The sequence below is a fragment of the Symphalangus syndactylus genome, chromosome 8, assembly GCF_028878055.3.
Source record: "Symphalangus syndactylus isolate Jambi chromosome 8, NHGRI_mSymSyn1-v2.1_pri, whole genome shotgun sequence".
Classification (NCBI taxonomy): domain Eukaryota; kingdom Metazoa; phylum Chordata; class Mammalia; order Primates; family Hylobatidae; genus Symphalangus; species Symphalangus syndactylus.
The window spans coordinates 82,467,394-82,480,735 of NC_072430.2; the positions used below are offsets into that span (position 1 = coordinate 82,467,394).

The window sequence follows — 13,342 nt, forward strand, 5'->3', positions numbered from 1 at the left end:
AAAGAAAAGGATATTTATGTAAATGTGAACATTAAGTGTAAATAGTTCCTTCATGTTTGGAAGGGTGCTTCATTACTCACAGAATGACTTCTCATGAGCATTTTCTTAACCTGAAAATACATAAAAATGATAGAACAGTGTAGCTGTACTTTATTGCAAAAATATGACAGATCATTTCTTGGTCATCACCAAGAATCAGGCATTTTGTGGAGATGGCATGAAATTCCCATAGTTCATCAAAGTGGAACCAGGTGGTTATCACAGATGCACAAATAAATCTAAGTTTCCACACGTAAAACGTAAAGCCATCATGTGAGGTAAAGTGCTGGGCCGTGGCCTATATCTTAACAACCAGTATAAATACATTCATTAAGTTAATCTCACTCTCTCATAAATCTTATTTTATAAATCTTATTTTATCTGTATTTAGATTTTTTTTTTAACTGTAATCCCAAATTATATGTCTTCGATGGGGGGAAATGTATATATAAATTAATTGTATTGCTATACTCCAATTATTTTTAGTATACCTCTTATGCTTGATATATTTGTTAACTGTTTTTACCACTTAGTTAAAACTTATAACAACCTTTATTGCTGTCTGGACATTAAAGCACAGTAGAGTCTATGTTTGTATGTAAAATGTGAATACACACACAGGGACACATGCACACACACACACACACACACACCACACACTGTTCCAGGCTTCTCCCAGCTCTGTTAGTTGAAAACAAATAAAGAGCATATATTATAGAGAAACATAGATAGTGGGGTTTTTTTTAGTTTGTTTGTTTTTGTTTGTTTGTTTTTTGGTTCACAGTTAATATTTTCACCTTGGGCCATTTGCAGGTACTTGTCATACTAAATCAGCAATATAGAATCAGTTGTCATTCCAAAGTGTTTCATAAAGTATAATACAAAAGTTAGTTTTTACAGAAGAAGTGATTAGATATGGGGTATGTATTTCTTGTCCTCTCCCTATGTCATTTAGATATCAGATGGAAAAACAAGTTCTGGGGGAAGTCGATGGAAATCCTGCCTGTTGGAACACTGAATGTCATGCTTCCAAAGTAGGTGACTCACACTTCCCTTTTGGCCTCTTGTCTGCTTTTCTAAATCATAAATGGGTATTTTAAACTCTAGAAGATGGTAAGGGTTTCTTTCTCTGTATACCCAAACTTCTGTTACCTTCACCAAAGTTTTGAGAATAGACTCCCACAAAAACAAATGAGAACTTAAGCATATGTAGCAAAGCTTCCTGTTTATTTCTTCACATCCTCCATTCTTCAGTCAACACCACCAGGTACCTCCCATGGCCCGGTCGTCATGCTAGTTTGATTTTATATAAAAGATTCTCCTGTGTAGCCATTTCTTTGCTATACAAATCAGTTTCACTTTTGAGTTCATCTTAGATCCAGGAAGTATTTTACCAAAGAAGAGTGATGAAATCCTTTTATGGTTGTGTTCTAGAGGATACTGCCTCTAAATATTTTGAAATTAATTGGAATTTTTACTGAGGCCAAGGACTTGATTGTTTCTTCAGTTTTATCTATTTGAATGACAGAATTTCCAGATGAATTGGATATGGAAGAACCTGAAGAGAGGGAGGTATTCCTAGGACCACAAAATAAACTTTGAATATTTGAACATGTAGGCCAGGCAGGCACGGTGGCTCACGCCTGCAATTCCAGCACTTTGGGAGGCTGACGCGGGCGGATCACAAGGTCAGGAGATCGAGACCATCCTGGCTAACATGGTGAAACCCCATCTCTACTAAAAATACAAAAAATTAGCTGGGTGTGGTGGCATGTGCCTGTAATCCCAGCTATTCGGGAGGCTGAGGCAGGAGAATTGTTTGAACCTGAGAGGCGGAGATTGCAGTGAGCTGAGATTGTGCCACTGCACTCCAGCCTGGGCGACAGCAAGACTCCATCTCAAAAAAGAAAAAAAAAAAGAAAATGTATAAGGAAGAGAGTTTTCCTAGGTATATATGGTGCCTACATCATACCAATTCATAAACTTTGCAGAAACTTAGAAGCATCTTTTTTATGTTTATGTAACATTTCATTTGAAAATATATGTAACATACAAACTTAAATGTGATTTGAAGCTATATCATTTCATTTCTTAGCAGAAATTCTGTAACCTTGCTCCACAGAATTTGTAATAGATTTGTGCCATCTTAGTATGCTCTTCGTTCTTTTCCCTAAGAATTATGAATTATTCACATCTGAGGTCTTAAACCTGGAGTACAAAACAGTGTTTCCAGAGTGATCTTTCTTCGATGCACACTCTGTGGTGCCTCCCTCCTACCTGGAATCCTGCGGTGGCCCATTGCCTGCAGGGTAAATCTAGACTCCTTGGTACGTCCCTGCAGGCCTTCCTGGCTCTGCCTCATCACACCTTTCCTGCCTTGCGTCCTGCCACCCGCACTCACCCGGAGCACAGCATTCACAGGCCTGGATGCCTTGTGCTCTTCTGACCTTGGTGGCTTTGTGGATGCTTTTCCCCAGCCCATAGTGCCCTCTTATCTGCCATCTGTGCTTACACCAAACCCAGCCTCTTCTAAGGTGTCTTCCTTGACACTCATCCCACTTCCCAGGCAGATTGAAGCACTAAAAACTCTTCCTTCTGTGTTCTGATGATGTGCGTATTTTAAGTATTTGTTTGCATATGCATCTACCCATACTTTTGTCTCCAGAAAAGCAGGAAACAGGCCCTGTTCCACTTTGTAACTTAAGCACCTGGCCCATAGAAAGCACTTAAATGTTCCTTAAGCGAATTAACCACATCGTAAATACTTATGACCACAGAGAGAATTTCAAGACAGAAATGGGAGGAAAATGAGGGAAAAGGAAGCTTTGGCCAAAGAATATTCTCATTAGCAGAAACAGTTATATGTATTTGTGACCTTGGTTGTTTTTCATCAGTGTTACATTCTTCACTAGGTACGGAGATTACTATGTGTGGAATAAAGTCACCACTTGCATACACAACATCCTCAGTGGGAGAAGATGGATAGAACATTATGGAGAAGTAACCATCAGAAATACCAAAAGCAGTGTTTGCATTTGCAAACTCACATTTGTCAAGGTAAATGCTATCATACAACAGTAAAGGAAAATAAGTATAAAATGCTTGTTAAAGAAGAAATAGAATAATCACCTTAAACAGCAGCAAGTGAATCTGTCCTGTATCATTGGTCCTTACGGACGTCTTAGATAAGAAAGCAGAACAAATTGATAGAGTTTCTCAAGGCATGCAAGTTTCTGAACATATGGAGGTCAAAAAAGGCATCATCTAAAACAGAAAAAAACACATTTCTTTTTAAAGAATTTTCTTTTGAAGTAGCCAGTCAGTCGTTCACTAAGTAAAATTCCAGAAAACACTTCTTGACTATAAATCTTCTGGTTTATATTTCTGTTTCTCTTCCTGCTTGATTATATGTTCAAGTAATCTGAATTTCGGGAACTCATTATAATGTTGTCATTTTCTGAAGACACTTGATGTAGTCATGTAGATGATCACCACCAGTCAGTACATGCTTATCCAACCCTGCCACTGTTATAATTCAAATAAGTTCAGCAAGAAAAATTAGCCTCATTAACAAGAAAATATGTTGGGATAGAAATGCCCAAAAAGCACCATTTTCCCTCAGTTTCTCTGGTCTGAAGTGGAACATTCAGTATCACCACCATGTTTGTTTGGATGTGCTACAGAATTCAACATGGTATAGAAACCCCACCCAGCTACCTTACCTGTTCAATTCATGATCCCATTCTAATATGGTAAACAGGTAACATATTGGAGTCTTAAGACTCTAATATTTTCTTTTCTCAGTTAAATTCTTTTAAGCCATATTGGAAGGTTGTATTTATTTTAATTGAGTATCTTTATTTTAGCCCAAAATGTTTTCACTACCATTTTTCTTAGAGACTCATAAGGTACCTAGAACTGAAGAGCCAAGATCACTATGTGCTCTGGCTGGGTGATGATGTAAATATGTACATTTGGCTTTGTAGGCTATGAGAAGCTGCAGTGCAGTCCCGTCTCTAACACTTGCAGAGCCTGTATAATTAACTAAAATATGTAAATCAAGCCTGTAAGCTATAAAATAGAATGTGCTCTATTTCTTTGCCTTGACAAATACACTTTTTATAACAAAGCCTGTGAGTCCAGGTTGGACCCTTCAGAACTCTGTGCTGCAACCCTGGCAATGTAGGACAGCCAGTCCTGGCCCACGGCCTTCCCTGCTTTCTCCCCACCTCTGGCTCTGTTTTGACTGCAAGGGGCCTCATACACACATATATAGGCAGGCCAGCCCATACATCTAAGCTCTGTTCACACCCCCACAAACAGCCACCCTTGGCCACTCTTCAGACCTAAAGGTGCACACGCTGGTGGGTGGTCAGCCCTTGGTTGCACGAATCCAAGGAAAAGGGCCTTGCCAGCTGTGGAATAAGCTTGGAGCTACTTGGACAAGGAATTCTAGGGTTCTGTATATTTGGGGCCTGATATGGAAGGGGAATCATGGGGTCCAGGTAGGCAAACTCCCATAGACTTCTTATCCCTTGGGAAGGAGTATGGCTGGAAGGGCCACATGAGGGTCCTCCTGATAAAATTTGGCCATTTACAGATACTATGAAAATTATTTCACAAACAATTTCTGCAGCATGGCCAATTGAAATTTATTAAAATCCATGAGCAAGAGGAAAATTCAAAACAAGAGGAAAAAAAATGCTAGCTTAGAAATTAATATTAGGTTCTTGGGATAGAAACTGAGCCTTCTCTGTGATATGCTACCATGTTATGCATGGAATAGAGACCATTCCTTTCTTGAAAGTTAAGCTAATTCTTAGAAAGCCAGCCCTCCATATAAAATGTTGTGAGATTTCTGTATTTCTGAAAATGGTTTGAATAAGGGACTTCAAGGCTAAGAAATTTTCCTATATGGAAAATACAGGGAATGGTGTTATTAAAGCCATCAAATGTCACAATTGGGGTTTGGTTTTTCCAGGTGAATTATTGGAATTCTAACATGAATGAAGTCCAGGGGGTGGTGATAGATCAGGAGGGGAAGGCAGTGCACCGGCTGTTTGGAAAGTGGCATGAAGGACTCTACTGTGGTGTGGCCCCCTCTGCAAAGTGCATTTGGAGACCAGGTGAGAGTGGCCTGAGTGTTCTGCCAACAGGAGGGCACCATGGACAACAGAAGGGAAAGGAATATCAGGTCATCCTATGCAACTCATACTATGTTTCCTTTAAGAGTAAGATTAAAAGCGTAGATGCTTATGGCAATTATAGTTACATTCATACTTAACATAGAAGTTATACATAAGCCCCAATATTTGATATTTCATAATAAAGAATGTAGGCCAAATCTCTGACAGGCAGTCAGAGGTTGGGCTTCATGAAAAATTGCTCAAAGTGTAATGCCTACATTTGAAAAGCTAGGTATATTTATTAAAGGCTTTAGATAATTGAAGTATACAAACTTAAAACCTTACTCATGTTATTTATTCTCTGCCTTAATAAAACAAAGACTACAAACATTTATAATCCACAAATTCAATAACTCACCAGAATAAGTGATCTTTTCACTTGAGCCTCAAGAGGCAGCAATATGTTGACATTTAATAAAAGACATCAAAAGAATTCTGATAACACATTAGCATATATTGAATATCAAGTATAAATGGAACAAGTATCCACATGACATTTATTGTCACTGGAATTTTGTTAGTTAATCCCTAACTAAAATTAGTTGTTAGTTTCCTAAGAGACATCAATGAGTATTTAAATTTCCTGCTGGTAGAGTGGCTAGTTTATTCATTCCGCAACTATTTATTGAGTGCTGGCTGTACATCAGGCTTTATTCCAGGAGCTCAGGATATATCAATGAGCAAGACATACAAAGATCCTGCCTTCAAGTTTAGTTAAAAAAGTGGCAAAAAATATTAATTTAGATCTGCATATTTTTCTTTTCTAAAAGGAAGCAAACAAGTGTTTCTGGTGAACTCTTGATGTTCGTAGTTAATTGCCATAGTATTTAGTTAACCAATTGAATATTCAAGAGAAATAGTATGGAGTAGTTTAGCTGATGAAGACTACTATATGTGCAGTTTTATTTGAAAGACAGGATTGTATTAAATATATGAATCTGTCAATTCTGATCATCAACAAAAAGTTTCCTACCTAGGAATATCACCACTTTCATTCACTTGAAAAAATGTATAATCTTGTGTTTATGACTACAAATTTGGTGTTAGTGTGAGTATTAAGCACTAGGGTAAGTCAGCTTCTTGCAGTTCCATAAACCTTTTGCCTCACACAGTGGTTCATTGGCCTCTTTCCAGGTTCCATGCCAACCAACTATGAGCTGTACTATGGCTTCACAAGGTTTGCTATTGAGCTCAATGAGTTAGATCCAGTACTAAAAGATCTCCTTCCACCAACAGATGCCCGGTTCCGGCCAGATCAAAGGTGAGGATGGCAGTGGTATTTAATATGCAGACTATGGCTGGGTGCAGTAGCTCATTCCTATAATCCCAGCACTTTAGAAGGCTGAGGAGGAAAGATCACTTGAGGTCAGGAATTCAAGACCAGCCTGGGCAATATAGTGAGACTCTATATCTTTAAAAAAAAAAGATTAAAAATTAGCTGGGTGTGGTGGTGCATGCCTAAAGTCCCAGCTACTAGGGAGGCTGAGGTGGGAGGATTGCTTGAGCCTAGGATGTTGAGGCCACAGTAAGCCATGATTGTACCCTTGTACTCCAGCCAGGGCAACAGAGAGAGACTCTGGCAAAAAAAAAAAAAAAAAAAAAAAAAAAAAAAAGGCAGACTATTATGGCTTGGGGCTTTAGAGGTCATTGTGACTTATTTTTACTACCATCATGTATTTTTACTCAGTCCTTTCTTCATTCCCTTATTCACTCAGCAATATTTGAGTTTTCTATGCTAGGAAAAGCAGTATTCATAGAATGATCATAACAGATTATCTCAGCACATAGTTCCCCACAGAAGATAACAGAGATGCTTTTTAACAAAGTTTCTCCCTCCCTCTAAAATTTACCAAAGGTCTGCAAATTTGTGAACTCTTCCTTAAATATATAATCAGTCCTTACCCAGTGTTTTTGACCTCTTTACTTCTATAACTCTGTAACATGGAGTATCTTTTAAACTGAAGAATAATAGGATAAGTTACAGGGGCACTCAGAAATGCTTTGAGTGCAAGTCTGCAATTTGCTCAATGTGATTTTGATCCCACAGGGTATGAGATATACTCAAAATACAGTACCTTTAATACCTTGTGTTCTTAGTTTTTTATTCTTATGTAGTTCTGAACTCATGATGTCCATTCCTATGCAATTCATTTTACTTTTCACAAAAACTCTATATGCCATACAAATTCCACTCAAGATCAATTTTCTGTTTCCCATGTATTTGTGGCTTTATCTGCCATCTGCCAAAATGCTCTCAGTTTTGAATGTTCTACTATTTAATTCTCTTATATTTTCCCCTCTCTCTCTAGAACATGTTGTCTCACTATTTGACATTCAAATTTATTAATAAACTTCCTGTACAATGTATAGCATATTATATTCCTGTTCTTTGCTCTCATTTTGAAATGTAAGCATTTGTAAGTCACCATTCAGTCTGCGTTTTCCTTCTCAATTCTATTTCAGTTTTCCTTTTCTGAATTTCATTTACTATTCATTTCGCATTCTGTGGCCTTTTGTAATTTTCCCCATTACCTTTTCTTTTCTCATCAGTTTTACCCTCTCCAGTAAAACAGGAAAGATCCTTCCCTCTCAGCTTGTTCTCAAAATAGATGGAGAATAGCCAGTTACCATCCTCCATTCTATGGCCTTTTAGCAAAAGCTTTCTGATAATATAGAAAAGGAACATGGCTATGACTTCATGCTCTTCTCACCCTGGACTCTGCAGTCATCCTGAAAATCTCAAGTTATAGAACCCTAGACAGCATAGAAAAGTCTTCAAGGCCAAACCACCCACCTTTCACTGATATTGCTTATTACAATAATTCAGTTCATGTACATAGAAAATATGTAAATCCTGGGAGGCAGAGGTTGCAGTGAGCTGAGATCACACCACTGCACTCCAGCCTGGTGACAGAGCAAGACTGTCTGTTATTGTGCGGTATTTTATGTTCATAGCAATTAGAAAACAATTTTGTGCAAATGAGGTTTTTTCCCCCAGAAAAGAGGATAATATGTTAAAATATCAACTGCTTTCTGCTTAGATTTTTGGAAGAAGGAAATTTAGAAGCTGCAGCATCAGAGAAGCAAAGAGTAGAGGAACTCCAGAGATCTCGGAGACGATATATGGAAGAAAACAATCTTGAACATATACCAAAATTTTTTAAGTAAGTCAGTTAACTCCCATAGCAAGTTCATGTTTTGCAAATGGTTGCCACAGGCCATGAGAAACTCCAGTTAAATGAAAATAAAATGGGTAAATGGATTTTGATATCTTTGCTTTTGGCAGTGAAAATATTGAATCGATTTTGCACTTATGAAAAGTTAGTAACTATAAAAAGAAATTTTTTCTACAGCTCTTCTCTTTTCATGGGCAGCAGAAAAGAGTGAGCATCCCACCCAGAAGGCTCTTTGTCCTTCAGCTGCACTCTTTAGGATGGTGGAAACTGGTTCCCACTCCCTTAGCCAGGGACTGAACCGGACCCCACTGCCCACAAGATCATCCTGGCTTTTATTAGAATTTCATTTTATTTCTATCACACAATGCTTGTGTGTGTTTAGATTTGGTCTCTCTGTGGTATGATAGTATGTGATTATTACAGGATTATTTGCAGGATTATATATACATCACACAGATTAATCTGAGGTTTCCAAATCCATCTGTTGCCCTCCAGAGCCAGGACAAAAAGCTCAGGGTAAACTTATCTCCTTTAGACTTGTCCTCTCATGACTGCCCTGGGGTAGAAATGCAGCCTTGCCCTTCAGATGTCTAAAGTGTCCTCCTCAGACATGGGCCCGGCAGGGGCTCTTAGAGCTACTGATATTGCATACTTTTAGTAAAGGAGAAATGATTCTTGTGGGTCTGGGACCTGAAGCTCTTAGTTACAGTATTTGTATATGTTTTGTTGGGGGCTATTTACTTCCTACCCCTGCCAGGAGGTAATTTGATCCTGCCCTCAGTTCCTCTCCCCCTGGCCCTACCTACTTCCATTTCACACATTTAACAACAAAAATGACTTCACTTCTAGTCAAAAATAGTCACATCATCAGTAGTTAGCAGATAAGACACTAACTGGCTTACAAAACACTGCTTATATGTCCATGTCTAATCTATAGGAGAGGGTCCTATTTAAGGTTACCTTGATGTGATTCGTGACTAATGTTGATGTTTATATTTTCACAGAAAAGTTATTGATGCCAATCAAAGAGAAGCCTGGGTTTCTAACGACACCTATTGGGAGCTTCGAAAGGACCCTGGGTTTAGCAAAGTAGACAGCCCTGTTCTTTGGTAGACTGGGAATGTAGAGCTAGCCAACATATCACATTCTGAATGAATAAATAACTATGCACAATTATGTTTCTTATAGCTATGTGTGGTTTCTGGGTCGACTGAAAACCTACCATTTGCTTTTCTATTCATCTTTATAATGGACTTTCAGAAGTGCATTAGACAAGGCCCCTAACCACTTTGGGATCCTTTCTGTTTTGCTGCAACCATATTCCTTAAAAAAAAAAAAAAAAAATCCACACCGTCCTTGGAAAGCAGAATAAAAGGAGCAGAATATAAAATCCAAAGTCTGACCAGTTTGTAAAGAAAAACAAATGGTAACTGGTGCTTAAAGCTGATCAAGAAAGTTAACAACAACATAGAAACCACACGATTGTTCCACTGTCTGGAAGCACCATCCCCTATCGCAGGACTCCTGGGCCATAAGCAGTTGGTCAGTGCAGACTTCAAGTGTGTCTGTTTGATGTGGTGTGATTGTGCTGGCCTTGTCGAAAAAGATGTGATGCTTCTCAGAACCTGTTCCATCTGTATGCCATTGTTCATGCCTTAAGAAATGCAAAGATGTACAATAAATCATTTTTTAAATGTGTGCTCATAGGTTTATGTGAAGAACAGATTTTTTGAATCATGGCATGATTCACTTTCTCAATCAGAACAATTATGAGACTAACTTAAATGGGTTTTTAAAAGTGAACAACACGTGCTTTACTTTGATAAGTCAGTTGCCATATCGTATGTCTGAAGGGAAAGAAGGAAAAGGTGTGCTAAGTAGATCTCTGTATTTACGTGGCTCATTAATTTCCTGTCCTGCGTCCAGATAATAAACCATCCCTCTTCCACCTAACCTCACAGTGTGCCCTATTATCTGGAAAAATCTGTCTTTGATTTGGACATCAATGTTAAAACCTTAAAAGGAAATAACAAAAAGCATATGAAATTCCTGTGTGGGCTTAGTAGTACTATAAATGTAACTGTTTTTGAGTGAAGCACCATGTAATCCATGTCTCAATCCCATGCCCACTCCACTGACACTAGTCGAATTCCACTGAGAACAAAGGCAAGAATGCTAGTAGTTTATTTGCATTGTTTAAATGAATTCTATGCAAAATCATATTTCAAATTTTCATCAAGTGATTCCATATGGTACATGACTATATATTAAGCATTTACCTTGCTATTGGCAGAGATATGAAACTTAAGCTAAGGAATGTATCCGTCCCAAAGCAGGAAAGCAGAAGTGTGTTTTGCATACTTCAGGATTTGTTTTTCCTCCACTAATATACAGAGGCTTTCGCAGAAAACTTGCATCAGTATTCCTAAGTTTCTGCACGTAGATGACTATATAAATGCCTATATGTTTTTTTAAAAATATCTCCTCAGAGATTTTCCTAGGGAATTATAAAATTACATATATTTTATTGTTAGTTAGATGTTTATTCTTAGATTCTTACCATTAGAATTTAAGTGTTATTTAAAACTCTGATACAGTTACAGACACTTTACATTTTATTATGAGGTGTTGATTTTAGTGGTATTTCTCCTCAGCAAAGCATTCCTAATAATGGTTAATACACCATCAAATGAAAAACTGCTGATGAGAGCGTAAGGGAAAGCGCTAACGTTTCCACTAGATGGCGCAATATTTTATTTATCCAAAACTCATCCCTTGCATCTGAGTTTTTATGTTATGTGTGCAGTTGGCATTAGCTTAGAATGGAATTTCATTCTCAGGTAAATTTTCGAATCCATCACCAGATCTAAGCATTCAGCTTCAACAATACCCTCTCTATTCCTCTCATTCCCATTTTAAATCCATAGGTGGCCTGCCTTGCGGCAGTAAAATCTTTCCCTTAATATTGATTCTTTTTCTGTTCATTCATCTTGATGTTCTTTTATCTGCATCCTGAGATACATGTCGTTAATTTTAATAAGAATCCTATTGACTTCCTCACGGAAGTCTGTTCTCCTATGGTTGATAAAGCTTTAAATATTATTTAAAGTGGTTCTGGTCTGTACTTACTAGCACTTCCCTGAACAGTCTCAAAATAGCCTAAACATAAGAAAATAATCCTGCAAGGTAAAGGTTTTTACAAGCAGAGATGAAGGAAAGGGAGCATCAGCTGACCATCAGATGTGGTATCAGGCAGCTGGAAGAAGACCCAGGACCCATCAGGGAAGCAACGACTGTACTTAGCAATTCGGGTTATAATTACAAAAAAGAAAAAATAGTAGAAAGGATCTTTACCAGACAGTAAGGTCATGGTACAAATCAGGTGAGTGAATGTTGGTCAGAGGTAGCCTGATACTCTGATGAGGACTTCAAGATGAGAATGAGAAAAATGTCTATTAAAATCACTACATTTGATAATATCTCAGATTTGGAATCTCTTTTGGGATTCAGATAGTCTGATTATTCCAATTCAAGTGTTCAGTTAAGTTTTAGTTACTATTCCTATAATACCCAATTCACTAATATCATATCTCCCGTGGAATATTCATTGGTGCGATGCCCTCATCCCCTTTTTTACTTTTTATTGACATGGTGATTATAAAATTATGAGACTTACTCTATTGGAATTTTCATCTACATAGTATTTGGGCTGTCAAGACTAAATAGCAAAAGGGTAGAATATTAGATCATTCTCTTAATAAGACCTGATTTATTCCTTAGGATGTTATACAAACCTTTTTATTTCAGGCCTACTTTCTTGTTTTTTCCTAAAAGGATCTAGGATAGAGGAGAACATAATATGCCTGTATACTTCTCCCATGGTTTATTCATAAGCTGCTTCATCTCATTGGAGATGGTCATTAAGGAGAGAAGTAATGAGTGGCGATGATTCTGAGGACTTGGCTAGACTGAGCAGATCAATGGCACACACCAGCACTGGTAGAGGCCGACCAGAAGCTCATCGATTCCATGTGCTGCCACCCAGGGTGCAGATTTACTCTCTTTTGCTGTTATTTTATTGTTTTTCTTAAATTAAGTCATTGTTTTTCATGGATTATTTTTAAAATACCTACCCCATAATTTTCAGGCAATTGTAAAAATAAACCTTATTTAAGGTAACTTTTAATGGTACAAATCAACTATATGTGGGAAAAAATGCAATTTTCTGGGCAAGAGAAACCAAGGGATTTTCAATATATGAGATGCCAGGTTGTCAATTTTCTAAACCTTTTCCTCTAGATTATTCTGGTCCTAGGCCTTTCAGCAACCCCACTAATCAATTATTAGATCCTGCCCCAAGGAGCAGTGGCTTGGGGGCTGGATTTAGGGAGGAAAACCTGATTAAACTGTTTTGCTTAGTACTAGTTACAGCTGTAGCTGGAGAAGAGTTTATAAGCATAAAGTACATTTTTGTTATTACCTTGTGGATTTTAATTATCCATCTTGTCTAATCTTGTTCTCTGTCATCCTAGATAATGAGGTGTTTGTGGGAGCAGAGCTCTGCACACACCAGGGGATGTAATAAATGTTTGCACTTGGCCCAGTATATTATGAATGTGGCACAGTAAATAAAGTTTGTGTACAAAATATTAGTTTATTTCTATGGGAGCCATTATGTTCAGGATATATAAAATGTATCTAATTAAACAATTTTGAATCTATTTTGTGCTCTAGAAATGTTCTTTTGGGGAAAGATGGAAAGAAATTTATAAATGGAGTTAAGATTAAAGTGTTTGGGGTTTTTTTTCCCCAAAAGCTTCCCAGTTGTTTAGAAATAATACTATCCAAAGTAGGATTCGATCCTGTAAGTCCTAATTGAATTTCTTTTGTAAAACTGATACATTTAAACTGTACATTGCATAATCATTCTGTTAAACTAAA

General features: G+C 37.6%; 1 protein-coding gene across 11 annotated transcripts in view; it reads left to right on the forward strand.

Moving 5' to 3' along the window:
• The window catches only part of OSBPL6 (oxysterol binding protein like 6), a 223,387-nt gene extending 210,265 nt beyond the window's left edge, over window positions 1–13,122 (forward strand). For 10 of the 11 annotated variants that reach the window (XM_063644806.1, XM_055289854.2, XM_055289857.2 and 7 more), the window contains 6 exons: window positions 995–1,073; window positions 2,952–3,096; window positions 5,021–5,165; window positions 6,360–6,486; window positions 8,267–8,389; window positions 9,406–13,122. In XM_063644806.1, coding sequence (XP_063500876.1) covers window positions 995–1,073; window positions 2,952–3,096; window positions 5,021–5,165; window positions 6,360–6,486; window positions 8,267–8,389; window positions 9,406–9,514 — 728 coding nt within the window. In that variant the 3' untranslated portion in view covers window positions 9,515–13,122. Of the gene's footprint in view, window positions 1–994; window positions 1,074–2,951; window positions 3,097–5,020; window positions 5,166–6,359; window positions 6,487–8,266; window positions 8,394–9,405 lie in introns of those variants that run through there. The other variant, XM_055289858.2, reaches the window with a different exon arrangement.
• Window positions 13,123–13,342: the final 220 nt, after the last annotated feature.